General features: G+C 36.8%; 2 protein-coding genes across 2 annotated transcripts in view; one reads left to right on the top strand and one right to left on the bottom strand.

The window, feature by feature from the left end:
• LOC115453163 (neurexin-1) overlaps window positions 1-23,025 on the bottom strand; it is a 199,510-nt gene that overhangs the window by 170,937 nt on the left and 5,548 nt on the right. Inside the window, 2 exon segments of the mRNA XM_037438235.1 lie at window positions 4,052-4,185; window positions 4,645-5,046. Coding sequence (XP_037294132.1) covers window positions 4,052-4,185; window positions 4,645-4,974 — 464 coding nt within the window. The 5' untranslated portion in view covers window positions 4,975-5,046.
• On the top strand, window positions 9,295-12,188 carry LOC119189203 (prostaglandin reductase 1-like). Its single transcript, XM_037438255.1, has one exon. It carries the CDS (start codon window positions 9,398-9,400, stop codon window positions 10,379-10,381), a length of 984 nt encoding a protein of 327 aa, XP_037294152.1. The 5' UTR covers window positions 9,295-9,397; the 3' UTR covers window positions 10,382-12,188.

Here is a 23,025-nt window from a genome sequence, read left to right as displayed (position 1 = left end):
AATTATAATGAAATTAACTTTACCACGAGAACATATTGCGTGTGGTAAATTAACAAACAAGAAATAACACGGTATAGAATCAATAACACTTTTACTGTAACTAAAGCGACTTTGAAGTATTTTCATATCAGGTAACTGTTGATACGAAATTACTCGAAATCTTAACGAAATACTACATTCATTATATATTTTTTTCTGTCTATCTATAACAGAACAAAAAAAGCGGCGATAGCCTAGTTGGGTGTAGAACGGACTGCCGAGACGAATGTCCGCAGGTTAAAATCCCTAAGGGCACACACCTCGGACTTTTCTAAAAAATCATGTGTGTATTCTTTGTGAATTTATTGTTCGCTTCAACGGTGAAGGAAAACATCGTGAGGAAACCTGCACACCTGAGAAGTTCTCTATAGGAATTTCGAAGGTGTGTGAAGTCTACCAATCCGCACTAGGCCAGCGTGGTGGACTAAGGCCTAATCCCTCTCAGTAGTAGAGGAGGCCCGTGCTCAGCAGTGGGCAAGTATATAATACAGGGCTGATATTATTATTATTATAACAGAACATATAACTATAACAAAGTAATCGTAAAATTCAATCTCCCACCATCGATTTTTGAAAACCATTCCCAACAATCTGTAATGAGATTCAAACAGGCCGGCATAATTTAATCGACTGGCGAGGGATACCATATCTCGTCGGCCGACAATGGATCCTACTCCACTTACCATCAGGTGCAGGAGGGTCACCGTGCCCCTACAAAACAAAATCGATATCCGAAAATTCCATACAAATCAGTTTTCAAACCCATTCGTATACTGATGATGTAGGCATATCTCACAGCCCTAGGCACAACCGCGACCTAAATCCATTCCGCAGCCGTGTCACGCTCAAATTGCTAATCGTTCTTATAACGCGCACGACCGTTTATAAAAACCAGCGCGGGCTGAATATCGATAACGGATTCTGTAGTTTCAACAGCTGTGCTTTAAATTGAGGATTAAATTAAATTAATCGAATTGATTTTTAAAGTATTTGATATTATACGAGATTTTATTGAAAGAAAGACAATTGTGTTATTATTGAAAGTTTAGTTACAACACGTTGTGTTAGCTGAAAGTATTTTTTGCGGTTTTTAGCTCATTGGCTTTTGCTCGCTGTTTTGGCTATTTGAAACATTTTTCCATAAATAAACTTATCTTGAAAGTTAATTACCGGTTTCTCCGATCTATATGTTAATCTAGGACCTAGTCTTTAGTCAAATTTCATCGATTTAACATTTTCTGCATTTACTTCTAACTAGTCATACATTTGCTATATTAGTTATATACTTGCCTAAACAATTTCTGAAATGCTATCACTTAACACACTGACTAGGTAGTCAGTGTGTTAATGAAGTATATCACTTGGTACTACTTTTTTTTTTATATAACAACCAAAGATAAAAGAAAATTCACCCACTACCGCTATTCCGAAACTTCGCTAGGTTTTATTTTTAGAAATGTTCCATTTTAAAATCCAAATCACATAAAGAGTGACATCACCGCGCAATGCTTTTAAAACATATCCAAGTTTTCACGAACCGGAAACAAAAGCTGACGGATTTTATTAAGCCAATTTAACCCACCATATGTCCTGCGGAAAAATCTATTTTTAATCCAATCTTTCCACGCTGGCGGAAAACTGGTGGAAACACGTGATCACTTTCCCCTTTTCATCGGCTTTTCAATCAGGTTGTTTGAAAAGCTTTGAATTTTCCATTTGAATTTACAGCTGCATTGTCAGCGTGCATGGAAGATTTGAGTATAAAGCGTCACAGTGACAGCGATTCGATAATCGCTATCGATATAGCTACTATTTTTCTAAATAGCAGGACGATCGCTCTTTTATAAGGTAAGTATAAAGTGTTACGTTCGTCTATAAACAGTAAAAATAATAGTAAGTAATTTCAATTACGAAATACTATATAATGCTACGTTATTGCGCTTGACCCACGCTGAGATATTCGATGTTACATCATAACAAGTAATTGGCTACGAACCAAAAAAGTGCTTCCACATGACTCCTTAGTGGCAGAATTTGATAAAGAAGCAGTCATTACCTAGACAAAGGGACATGTGATAAACACAAATCCAACTTCATAAAAAACATAAACTGTATTAACAATTAATAACCAATATTATATGTACCTCAAATTATTCACTAACGCCACATAACCGTACAACTAACTACAGTTTAAAAATAAACCAGACTTGAAGCAATTATAGTAATCTCGTAACTAAATAACTAGGAGACCGCAGCGGCGCAGTTAGCCAAGTGATTTGCTCTGGGATTATAGTAAACTCTACATAGACTACGTTAGACCTAGACAAACAGACAGGACGGACACTGAGATTACCGCTGCTGGATAAACTGACAATAGAGAAATGTTTAGTTATAGAAGGATCTGGAATAGAGAAAATACAGTTGAAGTTAACTTTGTGAACGTATGAACTCATTTATAAGTTTTCATGATGTTAATTTGAAGTCTATGACTCTATTATGTCATGATTCGAAGGCTTAAACACTAGATAATGAATTAAATTGATATTTTTAAAAAATAACCTAGTTAATGTTTACGGTAAAAAATACAGTCATACAGACCTACAATTCACGAGAAAATCACAAATTTTATGGATCTTTAGAAAAAGGAATTGCAAAGGATTTTTAAAGCCTTATAAACTGACTAGCTTTTGCCCGCGGCTCCGCCCGCGTTACAAAGTTTTTCGGGCTAAAGTTTTCCGTTATAAAAGTCACGCTATATATTTTCCCGAGAGCCTATGTTCTTCCCAGGGTCTCAAACTGTCTCCATACCAAATTTTATCCTAATACGTTGGGTAGTTTTTGAGTTTAACACGTTCGGGCAGACCGATGCAGCGGGGGACTTTGTTTTATGATATATTTTTGTAGAACTTTTTAAGACGAACAATCCCGTCATACATTATTGTTGCATAACTTTAACCGTTTACGCAGCGCACGCAACAGAAGCTCTCAAAACTAATAAATTGTCCCCGTTTTTGCATCATGTTTCATTACTGCTCCACTCCTATGGTCATAGCGTGACGATATATAACCTATAGCACTCCAGGAATAAAGGGCTATCCAACACAAAAATATTTTTTCAGTTCGAACCGGTAGTTCCTGAGATTAGCGATTACTGCTCCGCTCCTATTGGGCATAGCGTGATGATATATATAGCCTATAGCACTTCACGAACAAAGGGCTATCCAATACAAAATTATTTTTTTAGTTCGAACCGGTAGTTCCTGAGATTAGCCATTACTGCTCTGCTCCTATTGGGTATAGCGTGATGATATATAGCCTATAGCACTCCACGAACAAAGGGCTATCCAACGCAAAAAGAATTTTTCAGTTCGGACCGGTAGTTCCTGAGATTAGCCATTACTGCTCCGCTCCTATTGGGTATAGCGTGATGATATATAGCCTATAGCACTCCACGAACAAAGGGCTATCCCACGCAAAAAGAATTTTTCAGTTCGGACCGGTAGTTCCTGAGATTAGGCATTACTGCTCCGCTCCTATTGGGTATAGCGTGATGATATATAGCCTATAGCACTCCACGAACATAGGGCTATCCAACGCAAAAAGAATTTTTCAGTTTGGACCGGTAGTTCCTGAGATTAGCGCGTTCAAACAAACAAACAAACTCTTCAGCTTTATATAATAGTATAGATTTAGAAATTTTCCAAGTTCATATTTTTAGATGTTAGAATAAGTATGTTATGTAATGTCTTCTTCATTCTCTTTAATTTCAACATCTAGATTTGCTCACTATGTCTATCACTATATCTTCCAAATTCACCAATTATATTGTACCAATTCATTATTTGACGGTGACAAACAGTTTTACTGTTATTTTTAACTAAATTACAACTTTTGTATTGTGGCAACTCATACGTCTATTTTAACTGCTCCTTTAACAGGTCATGAAGAAACTAGATGTAAAATTTAAACTCATCAACAAGAACTAAAGTCTATACAATATAATTGTACTTACGAAGGCGGTATCCCCCCGACGAACACGTCCGAGTTGGTGGTAAACTTGCCGAATGCAAACTCCTTGCCGCGCGAGGTCTTGCTCTGCGTGATACCGTCTACTGTGAGCGAGGTGTGCTCATCGCGCCGCGCCACCTGTCGGGAGTGGAGTGGAATTAGCGGACATTCCATCACGTAACTTGCTACTCGTAAAATATAAGACGACCAACATTGATATAATATATCGATGACGACCAAGTACAGAAGTTATGTTGCCTACTAAAGGGAAATCCAATAATTGAGTACTCTCTAAAGGTATCCCAACTATCTGATAAGTTAACTGCTTGATTATAAAACAGGATATACATATTCGATAGCTGCCATAAATGTTACAATTAATTTTGATACATATTCAAACTTGACTTAGATCGAAATTTGCTCTTATGGAGATGCATCAGTAATAATGTGAATTTCCTTACTGAATCCCTAACCACCGGATTGGACCTTGAGCTTCGCCATCGGAAGGTATTTCATTTTTATATGCATTATTATTTTTAATATAAGTAAGGAAAAAAGGGATTAACAATAAATTAAGAGATCCATAATCCAACTCACCTGAACTTTATGCCAGTGTCCATCGTTGAGGTTGCTTCCAATGGTAATGATCTGCGCGCCGCCTCCCAAATTGTACCGAAGCCGCAGCGCTCCATTGACAAGTTTCAATTCAAAGAAGTCGTATGTCCCACCATCATCGGTATACAAAAGTAGACCGTTAGGCTGGTCAGTTTTGAACTCAAGTTCCAGTGTGCCGTTGAGGCCGGCGTTCCATTTTCGAAATTGTGAGTACGGGTTCTGCTTGTCTAGAACGAACGCGCTGTTTCTGTCGAACGAGAGGGAGAGGAGGCAGAAAAGTACGTAGCGCATGGCGGCCACGTCGGACATCATGATGAACCGCACCACGTCACCACACCACTCCTGATGTGCTCGTACACCGTTTGCGTTTCATTTCTTGGATGTCTGTAACAAACGTTAATGTTATAAACAAGGCTGTACGAATTGTGGTTCCTTTGCCTCAAAGTTGATTTAAAATGAAAATGAGGAAGACGAAAATATCAAGTACAAGAGATATTTTTAACCCCACTCACAAAAGAGGTGTGATAAATGTAACGTATCTTCATCATCATATTTTATGCAGATTATTAAAATTTTCACACCCTTACTTTCAGTGGCGAAGCGTGAAATTTTTCAAAAGGTAACCCGGTGTAAAAAAAATTGGCGTCAGTTAAGATATCGGGGGCAATTTATTGGAAAACAAAAACGAAGACAACGAATTAGTCGTGAATCTAAATCAACAAACATTGACATGCCTACTAAATTACCTATTATGCGTAAATAATTGAAACATCCATAAAATCGAACAATAAACGTAGATAATTCTCCTTCCATTAATCACAAATATAAGTACCTACGTATTAATTTGTTATAACAGCAAACAAAAGTAAGTATTCAAATTATAACCACACTACGTAACTATGATTATCTGTGTATTTTCAAAATAAACTGTAAGTAAATGTAATTTCTCCTTATAGAAATAGGTATCACGATCGCCAAACAGACCAACAGTTTAAATGCACCTACATGTTAAATTTATATAATTATCAATTTAAATAATCAAGAAAGGTTATTCGTTAATTTTTGCTTGTACGTGGTGATATTTTAAATTCAGTAAAATATAATATTTATTTTCTTCTAACAAACATTTTGTGTATGAAATCAAAAACTTTCAGATCTACTTCAAATATTTAACCGTCTAAATACTAATATGTGAAATCACATACCAATAATATACTTACGTAAAGGTAGACATTATCTGATCACAAAGTAGTTAGTTATTTCCATTATAATACACTTTTATTTATAGTTTCTAAATAAAGCGCTGGTAACTAAATATCACAGAACTATCAAAAATAAAATGAATATGACAATTTACAAACACTGCAACTTGGTAGCATAATAAATTATGACGTTTGAAGGACGTAAAAGCGACAACTATACAAATTCGGTTAACATGAAGCCGAACTAGCTCGGGTTACCTTTGCCCATATCTTCCGCGCGATTTGGACAAACACTGGCATAGAACGAGCTGCCAACTATATTCAAAAACATGCTACGACATTAAGCCGCTTGACAGCGGGTTACCTTGCGTCTGTGGCGTCACAATTTCACTTTGGTAACGGAATTTCTGGAGAACTAAATACAAGGTGCGCCATCTAACGTTATTTAGAATAAGTAATCGATATCGAGTAAATTTAATAAACATCGGGCTAATGGCCGATAGATGTCATTATTAAGTTATCATTAATTAATAATTTAAGCCATTATAATTATTGTTCATTGTCTGATATGTTTTAAATTTAAATTTACCTTTTAAATATATTGTTTACTATCACCGAAAACCTAAAAGGGAAGCCGGTGGGAATCGGCTTGTATGGACGCTTCGCCACTGCTTACTTTACTGAAACTCCAAATCGACTCCAAATTCCATTCGTATTACATGGTGACATATTGCGGATCGCATCGCCCCAAACGTTAGGAAGCCCACAAGCTATCGCAATAATGGATTCCAATATCGTGTGTAATTTGTTTCCGACGGTCAACACGCAAAACAAAATGAAATAGCTAATATCTTTCGGTTTTGTCACTACTATTTATTTTTGCTAGTATTTTATCATTGAAAGACTAACAAGTAAGGTCAGTTGACGTTAAGTGACCATAAAACTTACAATACCAACATTAATCAGCATCCTAATATTTACAAAAGATTAGACACTTCATTCTCCAATATGTTTGTTTACCAGTCACGCATAAACCCATTAGCAAGAAATGGCCGTGGTTGCCAAGCCGGGGGATCGCCTATTCACCCATAGCAGGGTACCCCGGGTGATAACCACGGCGGTTACCAAAAAAAAACCACTGGCAGAAACAGACCATATTCTAAATGTATAAACAACATTTCCCAAAATGACACTTATTTTATCCGGGTAACACGACTTTCAGCGAAATATTGTAAATATAGTACGAGTATATTATAAAATGTCACAACCACTAGATAGTGTTCTTTCATACTCCAGTCCGGTCCATTCACTAGCATCGTTACAGTAAATAAATGTGTGTTTCACATCGAGCTATCTAGTACAGGTAAAAGGCACTCGACGCGTACAAAAGACTCGCTGCCGAACCGAAGGAACTAGGCCGACAAAAAACTAAAATATGGACGCGCTCGTGAGCGGATGCGGCATAATATATAGCAAATATTATTTTATATAGTTAAGAAGTTTTATGTGCACTTGATAAATTCTTCATAATTAAGTCATGCCTGTTTCGGTAGCGTAATTATATTGCGTGCGCGTACAACCACCGCTCTGAGGTCGCGCCTTCGAATCCCGGGACGGGTAAAGTGATACTGGTTTTTTCGGTATCAGCCCGGAGTTTGGAATTTACACCCGATATGGCGATAAGCTCGTCTCCTAACACATGGGATGTAACACACACGGTGGAAAGTGAGGGCATTATTTGCACTTCTGTCTTCCCGTTCGGAGATAAAAGCCTGATGTGCTTGATGACTAATACGACAGAAAAGTGTAAAAGAAATAGCGTGATCATCATAATGCGCGTTTATGCTACAATCATCCGCTTTGACCTCTATATAAAGTATAAAATTTTGAAAAGGTATTTTTCAATGCATTATTTGTGTTTTAGGTAACGACAATTTTTTTAGTTATAGATTGTAAAGTGAATAATATCGTCGTAACAAATAACATTAACAATACTTTGTCTGATATCTAGATGTATACCACAAAGCATATTATAACAAATATATAAACTAATAGGTATTGAAGAATATACAACCATCATTAGAAAATAAAATAACTTTATATTCCTAATATTTATAAAGAGTTCATTAGGAACATTTTTGTAAATGTAGCATTTACTTAAATAAACGCAAATCACAAATTCGCAAACATTTAGAAAAAACTCGCTAACTTTTAATTTATAGCGCATCCTCTCGTTTATTTTCGGGGGTAGTTCCGCGCGGGAAGCGCCCAGTCATCCCCTAAGGGAGGGTGGGGAGACTTGGCACCGGCCCCGACTTTTTTCCAGCTGCCCGGTGGCGTTGATTTGTCGACCTTCCCCTTTAAGAAAACTTTTGATTCGCGCCCGCTGGCTTAATTATCAACGAGTATGCCTGAGTTTGCACTTTATAAAAAAAGAAATATGATTGTTACCGACTGAAGTTGGCTCCAGTTTTGTTACATCTTTTATCTTATTTTCTTGTTTTGCGTTCGAGAGCGGACTTAAATAAGACAAATCTTTGTAGATTTTCTTTTCGTATGCTTGGTCCATTATGGTAGATATCGCTACATAGTCTGTTTCTATCGCCAAGCAGGAGTAACAGACTTACTGGTAATAGGGTATATTTTGTATCCGGCCGGATAGCGACCACCGTACACAAGGTGTTAAAACCCGCCATAGTGGCCCACGTAAGTGTGGACAGTCGACACTTTATTGGACCCCACTCCACTTATCATCGCGCAGAGGGGACACTTTGACGTGCCTACACAAAAAGACTAAATTATAAACGATCTAGTTTTGTACGCTACTCCATCGGCGGAATAAACCTAGTCTCGTTTTCTCAGTTATTTAAAAAAAAGAAATATAGACCAAACTCTAAACATATATCATAATCTAAAAATAAGAGTCATATCACACACATGTAAATAAGTTATTGCAAATTTTCTCATTAAATTCCCACCATTTTTCGACGTAAAACCGTGCAACAAAAACAAATATCTGATGACGAGAGGCGATTAGCGACGTGGCGGCAACGCGAACGGCACTGAGCGACCAATGGGGTGGAAATAATGCCTCAACTCACACGAATTATATCGATGTGCCACAACACTACCTCCAAAACGATCATAAACAGACTTAACAAGGTTTGCATATACGAACTTTATCGTACAACCTTTTTTATAAATCTATAAATAAAACTATTTATTTTATTTCAGATAAAACGCGTTTTTCTTTTATTTATGTTCAATTGTAAATGCAAAATATATTTTATAAATTTATAAATGACATTAAAATAAATAAATATTATTACTACTTAATTATCACAGTATTTTCAATTCATTTTCTTCTGTTTTTCAAAGGAGTAACAAAACGTATTGGCGCTGATTAAAGTGAAGTTGGCGCGAGACATCTGACAGTTAAAGCTGCCATTTTGATTAATAGAATTATTGATTTATTGCGACTGCGTATATGTTTATTGCAAATACGTTTTAAATCGTTTACCACAACCGGAAAAATGAGAAAACTTCGAAAATACGTAGTAAGGAAGGCGTTCAAAGATTATTTACCGGAAAGGAACGACTTTGAAATTGTTGACGAAGTGATACCCGCGCTCAACGACGGCGAATTCCTCGTCAAAGCGGAATACATAAGCGTCGATCCATACATGAGATCCTTCGCCGACGGTCGCGACGTGCCTTACGATCAGTTCGGGTTCCAAGTCGGGAAGGTGGTCGATTCCAGGAATTCGCATTATCCCGCCGATATTCACGTAGTGTCGCATAGCGGGTGGCGCGACTTCTCCGTGCTAACCGCCGAGCCCGACCCCATGTTCAACGTGACGCCGTATCGACCGCACACAGGGAGCTTACCTATCTCCCTGGCTATAGGTGCGTTGGGAATGCCCGGCATCACCGCGTACTTAGGCCTCACAGAGATATGCGACCCGAAAGAAAACGAGACAGTATGCGTGACGAGCGCTGGCGGCGCTGTCGGTTCCTTGGTTGGACAAATTGCGAAACTCAAAGGATGCACCGTGATCGGATTCGCCGGCTCCGATCATAAAGTAAACATGCTACTCAACGAACTGGGATTCGATTACGCGTTTAACTACAAAACAACGAATGTGAAAGAGGCTTTAAATTCAACCGGCAACATCGATTGCTACTTCGATAACGTCGGAGGTGAACTAGCTAAGATTATCCTTGGCAACATGAAGGAACATGGCCGCGTCGCTATATGCGGCTCTATCAGTACATATGGGAAGAAATCTCGAAGGAAAGCGCTCAAGGCACCCGTCTCGGTCAAAATGGAAGCGTTCAGTTTCACACAATGGGACATTACGAAGCAGCAAGCCGCAGTGAGCCAGCTGAGGGACTGGCTCGAGAGCGGAGCGATCAAAGCCAAGGAAACCATTACAAATGGCTTTGAAGAACTGCCTGATACCCTACTGGCGATGCTAAAAGGGGAGAACGTCGGCAAAGCTGTTGTTAAAGTTTGATTCTTAAGCTATGCATCTAGGATTCAAATTAGCTTGTTTCGTGACGGTTCGGGAAATACATTAGGGTGAATCGAAAAGGTTTCTTTATTTATCTGCCTCCAGGGCGACGTTTATTACATTGATCGAGATGTTCCCCGACTCGAGTCTAAGTTTAACTTACATTCGAAGGTCTTGTTGATTTGTTAGCGACGTCGGGGTATGTAATAAACAGTTTCAGACCCCGAGGAATATTGACGTCGGCAGATATTTAATACAAACCGACGGACAAACGACATTACGGAATTAGTAAAGTGAGACAGGCTGCTTTACTTCGACCTTGTACTAATTAATATAATAAAGGTTTACTTGTACAAAATTGATTTCTAAAATATATTTTTATATTGTTTACAGTAGTGTTATATACACTAATTATCTATCATATAATCTATTCAATGGTCCCATATTTTAAGTACTTTTTTCATATTTTCTACCTCCTCAATATTATGTTTTAGATTTTTATTTAATATGATGTCAGTGATGAATTCTTCGTACACTTATTAGTAGCACACATATCAGATGCTATACCATATTAAACAAATATTTTTCATAATGACATTAATAACTTGGTAGTTGTATAGAAAGAGTGACTTCTCATATTCGTTTTTTATTATTAAAGTATATTATTAGATAATATTTAAATTTCATATATATTTGTGTCTTCGTTTATGTATAGCTTATTATAAATATAATATTAGCTTTTAGATTCAAACGTAGTGTCCTCCATTTCGCCAAGTTCCAATGACAATGTGACATGAATGACATTGGAACATCACTTAAACAAAATGGCGGACGATAACCATAAAACCAACTGCGTAAAAAGATTTCGCAGCCCAACACAACCCCGTCAGAAACAATATCACGCAGATATCTTGTTTTAACAATTTACATACACGCGTATGGAAACCCGCGATAAAACATGAATCCGGCTAAACAAAACCAACGGGCCTTATAAAATTTATAATTATCCACTTGGCAACATTACCTTTTGATATTAAAATGATACGGGCAGCGCTGAAAGCCAATATTTATTTTGTTATTGTCAACATTTAAATTTAACTGTCACGGTCCAACGGTCAGTGGAAATGGCAGTTGTTTTATGATATATTTGAATTATTTAATTGGGTTTTTATTTCCTACATCGATATTGACGATGGCGATCTGTTTTATAGTCTCTTTGTTTTGTATCTGCTATTATTACTCGACATTTTACATCATGACATCGACTCGGCAGCCATAATACACAAGTAGAAGAATTCCTACCTCAGTACATTGAGTGTTTTAAGTTATGCGCATATGGGCTGTAAGCCAAAACACCTGGGTTTGATTCCCACATCACGTTTATATTTCTTTCAGTAAGTTGTTAATTATTGTAACGCGCCGTTATCCTAGTCGATGACATCGGGCGTTTCCGGAAGTATTCGGCTGCGCGGCAGGCTGGCAGAAGAGAAGCTATGTCACGCGGCGACTATTCTCTGAGACTATTCTATTATTATTATTCTCTCTGGTTGGACGTTGTCAAAAGAATTTCTAAAATTGTATTCTGTAATTATTTTGCTAATATAATGTTTACTGTAAAAAGAGCGTTTAACATTATATCAAAAGTTAAAATTGAATTTGACAATCATCTACAGAACTGTAGATCGACTTTTGCAATTCTTCTCTAGAATGTTAAATTGTTGTATGCTATTATAGCGGGTCATAGCTGTACTGTAATATAAATGTATAACACCTTAATCCTACCTGTGTACCACAATAAATATAATAAATATAAATCTTTCTCTCATAGAAATTTACATTATTTATATTTACAGAAATTTACATTTACATTTTATCTCTTTTAAATTACTTATATCCTGATATTGAACTTCAAGGTGGGATACTTAATCAACGGTCAAAACCTAATCAAACATAACTCCAGTAAAACTTTTATCTTTTTTTTTAACATAATTGACTGCCTCAGTGGCGTAGTTGTACTGCATGCGCGGTACGACAGCGCTCTGAGGTCCTGGGTTCGAATCCCGGGTCGGGCAAAATGATATTTGGGTTTTTCTGCTCAATATCAGCCCGGAGTCTGGAATTTGTGCCCGATATGGCGATAGGCTCGCCCCCTATCACATCCTGGGACGGAACACATTCGGCGAAAAGTGGGTACCGTGGTTGCACCTCTGCATACCCCTTGGGGAATAAATGCTTGATGGTGTGTGTTAAACATAATTGACGCAATAAATCTCAAACTTCAAAACCAAACTGCGTAGAAACTGATAAACGTTGATATTCACGAAGCAGTAACTCCATTCATTGACAATAATCAATAACACGATGTCACGACGTATCTTAACGTATGCGGTTGTATATCAAGCGGTTATTGCCGTGTAGATCGTATCTCGGGACTTGTCTTGGGACTGATTTACGCGCCATTGTGACTGTTATGTTGTGGATTTATGGTTTGAGGGATGTTATTCAATAGATATGATTTTGATTCTCGAGTTCAATATTGTAGTTTATAATTTTGGTTTAGGGGTAGCGTACTTGGGAGCCTTGAGCTTTTAGGGTCGATTTGCAAAATAGACACGTTTTTTTATGAGAATAATACGCATTTCGTAATGTGTGTTCCGTCTGGCGTTCCATGATATGACATGAGGGGGATCTTATCGCCATTATCTTGTACAAATTTCAGACACCGCGCTGAAACTGAGCAGAAAAAATCACTGCTGATTCAAACCTGAGACCTTTAAATTTATTAATGTCTGGATATTTTTTACGTAATAACTAAACCGTAATGCTCTGCGGGCACAAAATCGGATGGAGTGAAAGCACCTAGTCAGTGCAACAACCACGGCTTACCAACGCGGGCACGACCTTCAGTCATGAAGAAAACGACATAGAAGAACTAAGCCGTACTAAGAGAATATTATCTAGTTCTATACAGAATCTTGTTGACAGAGACCCTTAATTGTTTGTTCCTATTATTTGTGTTTCTGTACTCTCGAACCGTTCCTACTTCAAACTTTATAACGAGGAGAGTAAACATAAGTTGCTATTTCTAACACATTACATAGTTTCGTAAATTCAATTTGTTCATTTTTGTTATCGCCGCATTAATCTTAAAAAACATGGGGGTGAGATTTGTCGGTCAAACATTTTTATGTTCAAAAATGAGTCTTAAAACATGTAATTTGCTTGAACGGAATGTAATCATATGTCAAGCATACTAATTATCCCTGGGCGAAATGAATTCTAGAAATATAAACCTTTCCAATATTCTATTGCAATAATCCTATGAATAAAAGTGAATCCAACCCATCGCCAATGTTTTTTATTCAAATGTCAAACGGGTCACGTGATTTCATGTGATCTACATAACCTATAAACTTCCACATTATTTAAAGAGTAAACGATAAATTGCCGGTGTAAATAGAAAAGATGAGGTTTGAGAAAAAGAAAGGGCAGTTTCGACTTCCGTAAATCTTATCAAGCCTCCAAGCTAATTTCTTATTTTTACACGAATGGTAAGACATCAAAACAAAACTATTTTATATATTATAATTTTTCTCCATGGTCGCGGGTGGACTGAGATGTAGGTTGTGCAAAAAGTCAATCTACCTACGTTTTGCAATTATATAAAATTAAAGAATGAAACATCTTCGAAACATTGAAAGAATATTATAATTAACCGCAATATCCTCCGATTAATTGTTTTGTTACGCGCCGCTGCCCTAGCCGATGACATCGGGCGTTTCCGGAAATATTCGGCTGCGCGGGCAGACTGGCAGAATAGAAGCTATGTCACGCGGTGACTATCCTCAGCTCAGAGCAATTTGAACCTCAGCGACTATCTTATAATTCTCTTTAGCAACTATTCTATTATTCTCTCTGGTTGTACGTAGTCCAATTTTTACTAAAATTGTATTCTGTCATTAATAATAATAATAATATCAGCCCTGTATTATATACTTGCCCACTGCTGAGCACGGGCCTCCCCTACGACTGAGAGGGATTAGGCCTTAGTCCTCCACGCTGGCCTAGTGCGGATTGGTAGACTTCACACACTTTCGAAATTCCTATAGAGAACTTCTCAGATGTCCAGGTTTCCTCCCGTTGTTTTCCTTCACCGTTAAAGCGAAAGATAAATTCACAAAGAATACACACATGATTTTTTAGAAAAGTCAGAGGTGTGTGCCCTTGGGATTTGAACCTGCGGACATTCGTCTCGGCAGTCCGTTCCACACCCAACTAGGCTATCGCCGCTTTTTAGACGTAGTCAAAAATTTACCAAAATTGTATTCCGTAATTATTGCTTATATAATGTTTAATACTGTAAAACGAGCGTTACACATTTTACTTTGATGAACCTAGAGCTATCTGCCCTCAGCCCACCCACAAAACTATCGCCGTACAGGTAGATTACCGTAATTTATTATTCGGAGCTGTCTATGAAATGTGGACAAAAACAATGTCTCCCACTATCTCAGTGATGTACGACGTCATAAGACGCAGGATGGCTTTGGTACGGATTATTGCGGTGTAAAAATTGGACGGAAGATCGGCTGGACCTGACGTTTAGTTATAAAAAGGAATGATGTTCATCAGAAAATAAGGGTCTATACACAAATATTTTTTAATTACCAAAAAAAAGAAATAATAGAAAATAAGACATTATAGATAATACAGTCAGAATTTTTGTTTATGGCAAAACTATGACGAGAGAAATTTGATAAATTCTGCATACAATTATGGACAACACGAAATAAGCAATATACACTATGTAGATGAGATTTCGAATCAAAACAAATATTTAATGACAGACAATAGACAATAGTGAAAACTATGTTATTGAGTAATGGACGCCAAAAACCAGAATGATGAATCAACACAGCATCTAACCAAAAACACTTCCCAGACATTCTACCCTGCATAATTACTAAGAATTATCAAACGTTACGTTTACGAATTATTAAAGTTACAGGCTTTTGCCTACTTTGAGAGACAGCTGATCTATTCGATATTGCCTAATTAATTCGTTATAATATATATTTTAGTATTTCTCTGTTGTCACATTCGCTCTAAATATACCAATATATAAAGCTAATGGGTTTTAACGCATTTATTATGTTATTTTTGAGTGCTATAAGCTACTTTTTATCCTAATAATACTATGTAGTGATTTGCTCCCATGGAAAATAATGGAATTATTCAATCCGATTTCTAAATAGGTGAGCGTCAGTGTTTGGAAGGACTTTCGTAGCGGGATGGGCTATTTACGCGCAAACAACACCAAGTATTTTTCATCTGTAACTCGAATTGGAAGTACATTCAGACACTCCTGTAGGGAGAGGGGGATTCATGGAACAATATTTTAACATCCCCCCGTAATTATAGCCCGGGTACTCCCTTTGTTCCTCCCCTTCGTGGAAGATGACGAGTGTCGGCAGTAAATTGATAAATCCCTTTGAAGATGCTTTTATCTTTATTTCCCGCAGAGGTAATGAATGTAATAATGCATATTAATGATTTTCTCATATTTTTCCTCTTTGCAAGTACATTCGTTGCAGCATCAACCCGGAGTCTGGAATTTGTGCCCGATATGGCGGTAGTCTCGTTCCCTATCACATCATGGGACAGAACATATATGACGGAAAGTGCTGTGCTCACCCCTTCGATGATAAAAGCGTAATGTTTGTTTTGTTTCTAGTTTCTACTCGCGATTCCACCCACGTTGACTTCAGTAAGTATGTAACTTTTTTTTTAAGTAGACTATCTTTAGGGTTTACAAGGGTAAGGCTTACACAAAGGAATATTTTCCTAGAACTGAACATTTTTTTCGTTCAACATTCATAACGTTTTAGCAGTTCCCGAGAAGATAAATAATATTATGTTCATATGACCAAAAAAAAATTCCTGTATTAGGTACAGCTAGCGTATTCGAACGTGTGAATGATTTTTCCCAGAAAAAATATATACTAATTCAGAATAAAAATAGAACAAAAAATCCTAATCATATATTCCGAAATATCTCATATATATTTACACCTAGATTGCTAAGCCTATCAGTGGACCGAATGTCATCCCAACTCATTCAGCAATTCATTGGTTTCAACCAAACATCCAAACATAAAAAGTTTTTCATAGTAGGTATGAAAGTATTGATGAATATTTTGTTTACCAACTCCTAGCCCATACATCAAGCTAGCACCTTACAAATCGAACCATTCCAGACGCAAGTTAACTGCAGTATCCCGCGGGAACATCGGCTACGTGCCTCATCGTTGTTGGGAATTTTATGTGGACTCTATTCTCGGGATAACTTACCCTCCATTTCAAAATTGGAAATAGCGCTATTGTCGGTATGTTTGTGAGTTGAATATTTTGTAATGGAAAATGGATATAAAGTTTGAAATATTTCTGTGATGTTTTGTTTACACAAAATTGAAAGTTTGTTTTTCTCAATATAATATGTATATTTTTTCTATATTAATCGAAAAATAGAAATTAGAAATAAAGCTTTAAAAATGTATATTATCTCAACTATCATTATTATTACATTTATTATGATTACTTCAAATTATATCAAATACTAATGTTTACTGTATCTGAGTAGATAAATCATTTTTTGAACCTACTATGTGTAAGTCCGAAATTGTTTCATTGATGTGCTTAAAAGACACACACCGATGAACCTTAAGATAGCGCAAAACTACTCTGTAAGTCTTAGATTCAGTGATTTATAATTAAAACTCCACAACTGCAAGGTTGGCACAAAAATCACATCGAATACCCTTCTAAAATGACCCTTATCGCATACCAAAACGAGCGAATTTCCAATTATTCAAACTTTAATTGGTCACGTACATCTTTGTTTATTATTTGTGTGTGTTTCGATAGCTAGTTGGCTGTGGAACGGACTGCCGACACGAATGTCCGCAAGTTCAAAACCCAAGGACCACCACCTCTGACTTTTCTAAAAATTATGTGTGTATTCTTTGTATAGGAAAACACCGTGAGGAAACCTACATACAGAAATTCTCTATAAGAATTTTGATGATATGTGAACTCTACCAATCCAAGTCCAACATGGTGAACTAAGGCCTATTCACTCTCAGTAGCAAAGAAGGCCCGTGCCCAGAGATGGGACCAGTATATACTACAGGGCTGATATAATTATATCTTTTGTTTCGAGTTTGAATTTACTTTTATAAGGAATTGTAAGTCCAGAACATATTATGTTTGTGAAGTTTTACTCATGGCTTCGGTCGTATGGAAGTTTTCGCGGCCTAAAAATCTCACGGGAACGCATCACCTAGATGAAAAATATAGCTTGATATACTTGGTCTATCCATATGCCAGATTTCATTGAAATTCGAAATTCATAAAGCGAATTCTTTTTTAAAAAGTGCACCGCCATCTTGTGGAAAAAACACCAAACTTAAACCCATGTTGTGATTGGTCGAGAGACTATCATGTGACTCACGCATTGGTCTCTCGGCCAATTATAATTAGACGACATGGACCTTTGTGCCGTGTTTGTTATGCCACATTCTAAGGCTGCAGGCGGACTTTTAGCTCTAAACGGACTTCAACGTTGCCCAAACTGTGAGCAAAAGCTAGTATTTTTAAACTGAATTACAAACAGTTCTACCAACTGCAAGATAAAATAGCCAAAAATGACATAACAGTTTAGAAATTCATAAAAAAAAACTGAAAAAAATCAGGCAGTATAAAAATTCGACAAAAAATTCACTAGCAATTGGCGCTTGTTTCGGCCAAAAATCCATACGAACATGCCCCGATGGTGGAGAGTGGCGAAAATCCATTGTCGCGTGCATTGTACGAGTGAACTCTGCTACAGTTTATAGACAAATTAAGGTTGCCACTATTTTCACAAAGAAAACGATTTGTCATTGGAATTATATAATTTTTTTTTGAAAATGACGCCCAAACATGTTTGCTTCTTTGGATAGAGTTCTTGAACAAATAACCAACCATATTGACCAAATTTATTTTTGCCTGTTGTGTTTTGAAAATTTGTCTTGTTTGTAAGTCATGCAGCGCAGTTTAGTTACATCCAAAAACCAGCTAAATTTTAAAATATACACTAAATTTATATTAATGTATAAAGCTGAAGAGTTTATTTTATCTTATGCTAATCTTCTTCGAAACCGATTTTGATATTGCGAAATTACCTTATCAACAAACAAAATATCACATCCATTATAACGGCTTCATCTCCAACACATAGATAGCACAAACTCAACCCTTGCCATAACAATGGTACTGGCAACCCTAAGTGGAATGCACAATTGCCGGCCTCTTGCAATCTCGACGCGCTAGCGCGGATGCCACTCGGATGGTATACGTCTCCCCAATAGTTTCCTGTTGCTATAATTTGTTCAGGATTTGCATATGCCTTTGTTTTATCTACAGTCGCTTTTGTATGATGCATACGGAAGGCTGTAAAACTATATATAATATTCCATAGAGTTAGCAACTGCCATTTTGCACAATTCTGACTACTCTCACGGCTTCCGCTGTCATGAATCTTTTCGTGCATCTCGCCAGTTAATTTATTAATTATCAAGCGCCATATTTTTTACAAAAGACTTATAAAACGTTGCCACAAATACTGAGCCTCAGAAATTTTAATCACAAAATAATACTTACACGGCAGCAGAAATAAGAAGAAAAGGTTGAAAGAAATCGATTTCTACAAATAATACCCAATAAATGCAGAAGAACTGAATAGTAAAATAATATTCAAACATTACCTGATCTAACTACAATACAACTACAATTTTCTTCAAGACGGAGCACAAAATTGTTTAATAAATACCCAAAAGATTAAAATAGAAAATACCCTGGGCTGTATTCAGTTATCTCTGAAACCATTATCGTCTGCATCAATAGCTCTGATCAAATTCGATTTTTCCAACAATGTTGAAGAAGCCTCGAGCTCCCGTTTTCAATTATTTTTCAACAACACTGCAAAGCCTTATAGCCAAACAACCGGAGCATTTTATTCTGTGACAAATATACTTTATAAGACCTGGGCAGACCGACCCTATAAGTTATAATACGCAATACGAAAAAGTAAAAAACTGCAACATCCACAGCAACTGAGACACTATATATTTACCGCCACATTCAAAAATGACACTTATTTCTAATAATCATTAGCCATTTTTTAGAATTTGACCCTCTCTAAAAGCTCAATGATTATAAAAACTTTCAAAGCCATATATTTATTATATATTGTTTTTGTAAAAATTTAAGCGTTAATTCGCGCTGGATCTGAAAATAACAAAATAACGAACTGTCTAATGATCATTACAATTAATTGATGTATTTGAGTGCAACAGTCTACCTATCAATATGTGCCTAATAATGTGCCTATCAATTGTCAATAGTCACTTACCATGAAATTTTAGCCACTACAATAGTCCTGTTTTATGTGCTAGCCTACTGCTGGGCACGGGCCTCCTCTACTACTGAGAGGGTTTGGCCTCAGACCACTACACCGGCACAAAGCGGGTTAGGAGACTTCACATACCTTCGAAATTATTATAGAAGACTTCTCAGATATGCATGATTCCTCAGCTTATTTTTCTTCACCGTTAAAACTAGCAATAATAACGAATAGTCACATAACTTTACTAAAGTCTTAGGCACGTGCCCGTGGATTTTGAACCTGCAGACATTCGTTTCGGCAGTTCGTTCCACTCTCCACTATGCAATCACCGCTTTTAACTATTTACCATTAAATTACATAACAAAAAAAAACATTTAAAATATAAACTAAATGATACGTAAAACACCGAGTCCATTTGTTTATAAAGTCAGCACGTTAGCATACAGACACCAACTAATTACCACACCAAACTAAAAAACTAACTTCTTGAAAAACGCAAATTTCCCTTCTCGTTATAGATGGAGTTTTAACGAGTTCAAGTGTCAAACACAGTTAATTTATCATCCGATGTTTTCATTAAACGATAGCCTTTTAACGCAAACAAGGCATGATGGTTGTTATTTTTTACTCTGTTCAGTTAACGTGTAGTTGCATTAACTGCAGTGCCAAGGTTTCGGGTTTGATCTCCTGGTCGGGGAGTGACATTAAAACTTTCTGCTGTATCGATCCGGAGCTTAGAATGTGACGAACATGGCAATAAATTCGCCCCTTATCTCGTTATGGCAATAATCACGACTTAAACTGGATGCATCAGTTGCAATAGACTTTTTTATACGTCGACGGCAAAGTGACCCCACTGCACCTGATGGAAAGTGGAGTGAACTCCAATAGAATGTCGACTGACGAGAGATGATTACACCTCGACAGTCGACACAATTATGCCGGCATGTTGGAACCGGATATACACAGGCTGATCCCGGAACGCGACACACTTACGTGGGCCACTATGGCGGGTTTAAACACCTTGCGTGCGGTGGTCACTATCCAGGCTGATACAAAATATCTCCTACCACCAGCAAACTTGTTGCAATATCTACAGAAGGAAGCTTCACAATACGTCATAATATTAGATAATATATTTTATTGATAATTAGCTTTTGATCGCGGCTTCGTCCGTGTGAAGGAGTTTTCCGGGATATTTTTTTCCGACTTTATAATATGTATTGTTATAGTGTGATCAAATTACACAAAATCACTATAAATTGTAACCAATGTCGTATTCTGATGAATAACCAATATTACTGTAAAGTTTCATCCAAATCCGTTCAATATTTTGTTCGTGAAAGAGGAACAAACATACATCCATCCATCCTCACAAACTTTCGCATTTATAATATTAGTAGGATAAACTTTATTATAGAAACTGAAGTTATGTCTCTTGTAAGGTGCTAAAATACATGTTAATGCAACAAAATACAATTGAATCACATTTCGTCTCAAGAAAGCACAAGTTTAACTAGGGCAAGTGCCGTCTAGAGTTCTCTCGTCCTATTTCGTTTAATTTATGTAACAATTGTAATATAATTGTAGTTATTTTAATTGGATGTTTTTGGGGTCATTTGTATAAGTGCTTTTAGTATACAATTGTTTTATTATGTGCTCGTAATTACTCGTTCTAGCGCCTAGGTTATATCGAAGCGTATTTGGGTTGTGAAATCAAATGTTCGTAGATTCGATTTCCAGGACCAGGAACACTTCACTTTTTCTTATCTCTATATGCCCTATACCTCTCCAATACGAGGTCGCCGCAACATATTATAGCAACTTCTAGTGATAAGTTAACTTTGTTTTTACAACAAGCCTACCTAATGTTACAACCTCACAGATCCAGCTGAAGAGAAAATACACCAACACAAGTGTTTTCTCATCTGAGATTCGACGACAAAATCTCCAGATCTACAAATAAACGGTGTTACTCACCAGACCATATACTTTACATTGTCTATTTCATTTCCATCCCAGAACATTGTTACTACAACAATAAACAACTTGCAGACTCATTAATTAAACAGCAAAAGTTGAGCCCTCATAAGTTACGTCCCGACATGACCGTCTGCAAACTTACCCGTCAATACTAGATGCTTGTATGCAAAATGCACGCCCTTCAGATGTGGTTTGTCCTGAGAAAATATCACACTATCGATTGCTGTCTGATAGCACTTGAATGCTTTATGCGAAATTTGTTTTTTATGTATTTGATATTCTACATTTAAAATCGGAATACTAGTTTTTTTGGTTATAAATTGATGGGAATAAATACTTTAATGTGTCATCACAAATACTGCATGGCCCGGAGTATTATTTAAGTCGCTTAAAAGTGCCTTAATGCGAACTGCATTAGTTACACTTCTGCCCAACCCTTTAGAGATAAGGGCTGATATGTAAAACGCTACACATGTAATCGATCGATTTGCAATCCAGTCTAGACTAACTTATCAATCGGGAACCGCGACCGAGGCCGCTGAGAGCAATAAAATATTTCCATGCGATTCGTTTTTGTGGCTTCTCGTTTTGTATTGTTTTTAGAACGCCGATTACGTGGGTTCGTGTAGTTTAGAACCGTAAAAATATTTTAATTTCACTTGAAATAGTAAATGCGCAAGTTGATGAAGGATATTTTTAAAAGAAGCTCAATGGACTTCGATTTAATTTTGCATAAATGCAGTTCAAGTTCTGAATTAACAAATATAATTTCCTTTAATTTTTAATATAGTACTTAGTACCTACTTCCACAGCATTATGTCCTATTGTATTCTTCTGTGGGGCTCTGCTGCAGATCTGCAGACCATTTTTATCTTGCAGAAACGAGCGATTAGAGCTATTTACAACCTTCGCTCTCATGATTCCCTTAGGCAAATGTTTAAGGAGGTGAATATACTGACTTTGCCGGCCGAATATATTTTTCAGAATATAATGTACGTACGTAAAAACCTTAGTACTTTTATTAAAAACAGTGACTTGCATAGTCTAAATACCAGAAATAAAAATAAATTGGTTGTCCCTAATCATAGGCTCTGTAAAACCAATAAATCTTTCTTAGTTAATAGCATTAAGTTCTATAATAAACTTCCCTTCGAAGTTACCAATTTGACCGAACAAAAATTCAAGTGTTATGTTAAGCGTGAATTAATGTGTAAAGGAT

Source organism: Manduca sexta, chromosome 13 (assembly GCF_014839805.1).
Source record: "Manduca sexta isolate Smith_Timp_Sample1 chromosome 13, JHU_Msex_v1.0, whole genome shotgun sequence".
Taxonomy (NCBI): Eukaryota; Metazoa; Arthropoda; class Insecta; order Lepidoptera; family Sphingidae; genus Manduca; species Manduca sexta.
Note: the sequence above shows the minus strand (reverse complement) of the source record. Positions and strands in the feature narration are given on the sequence as shown.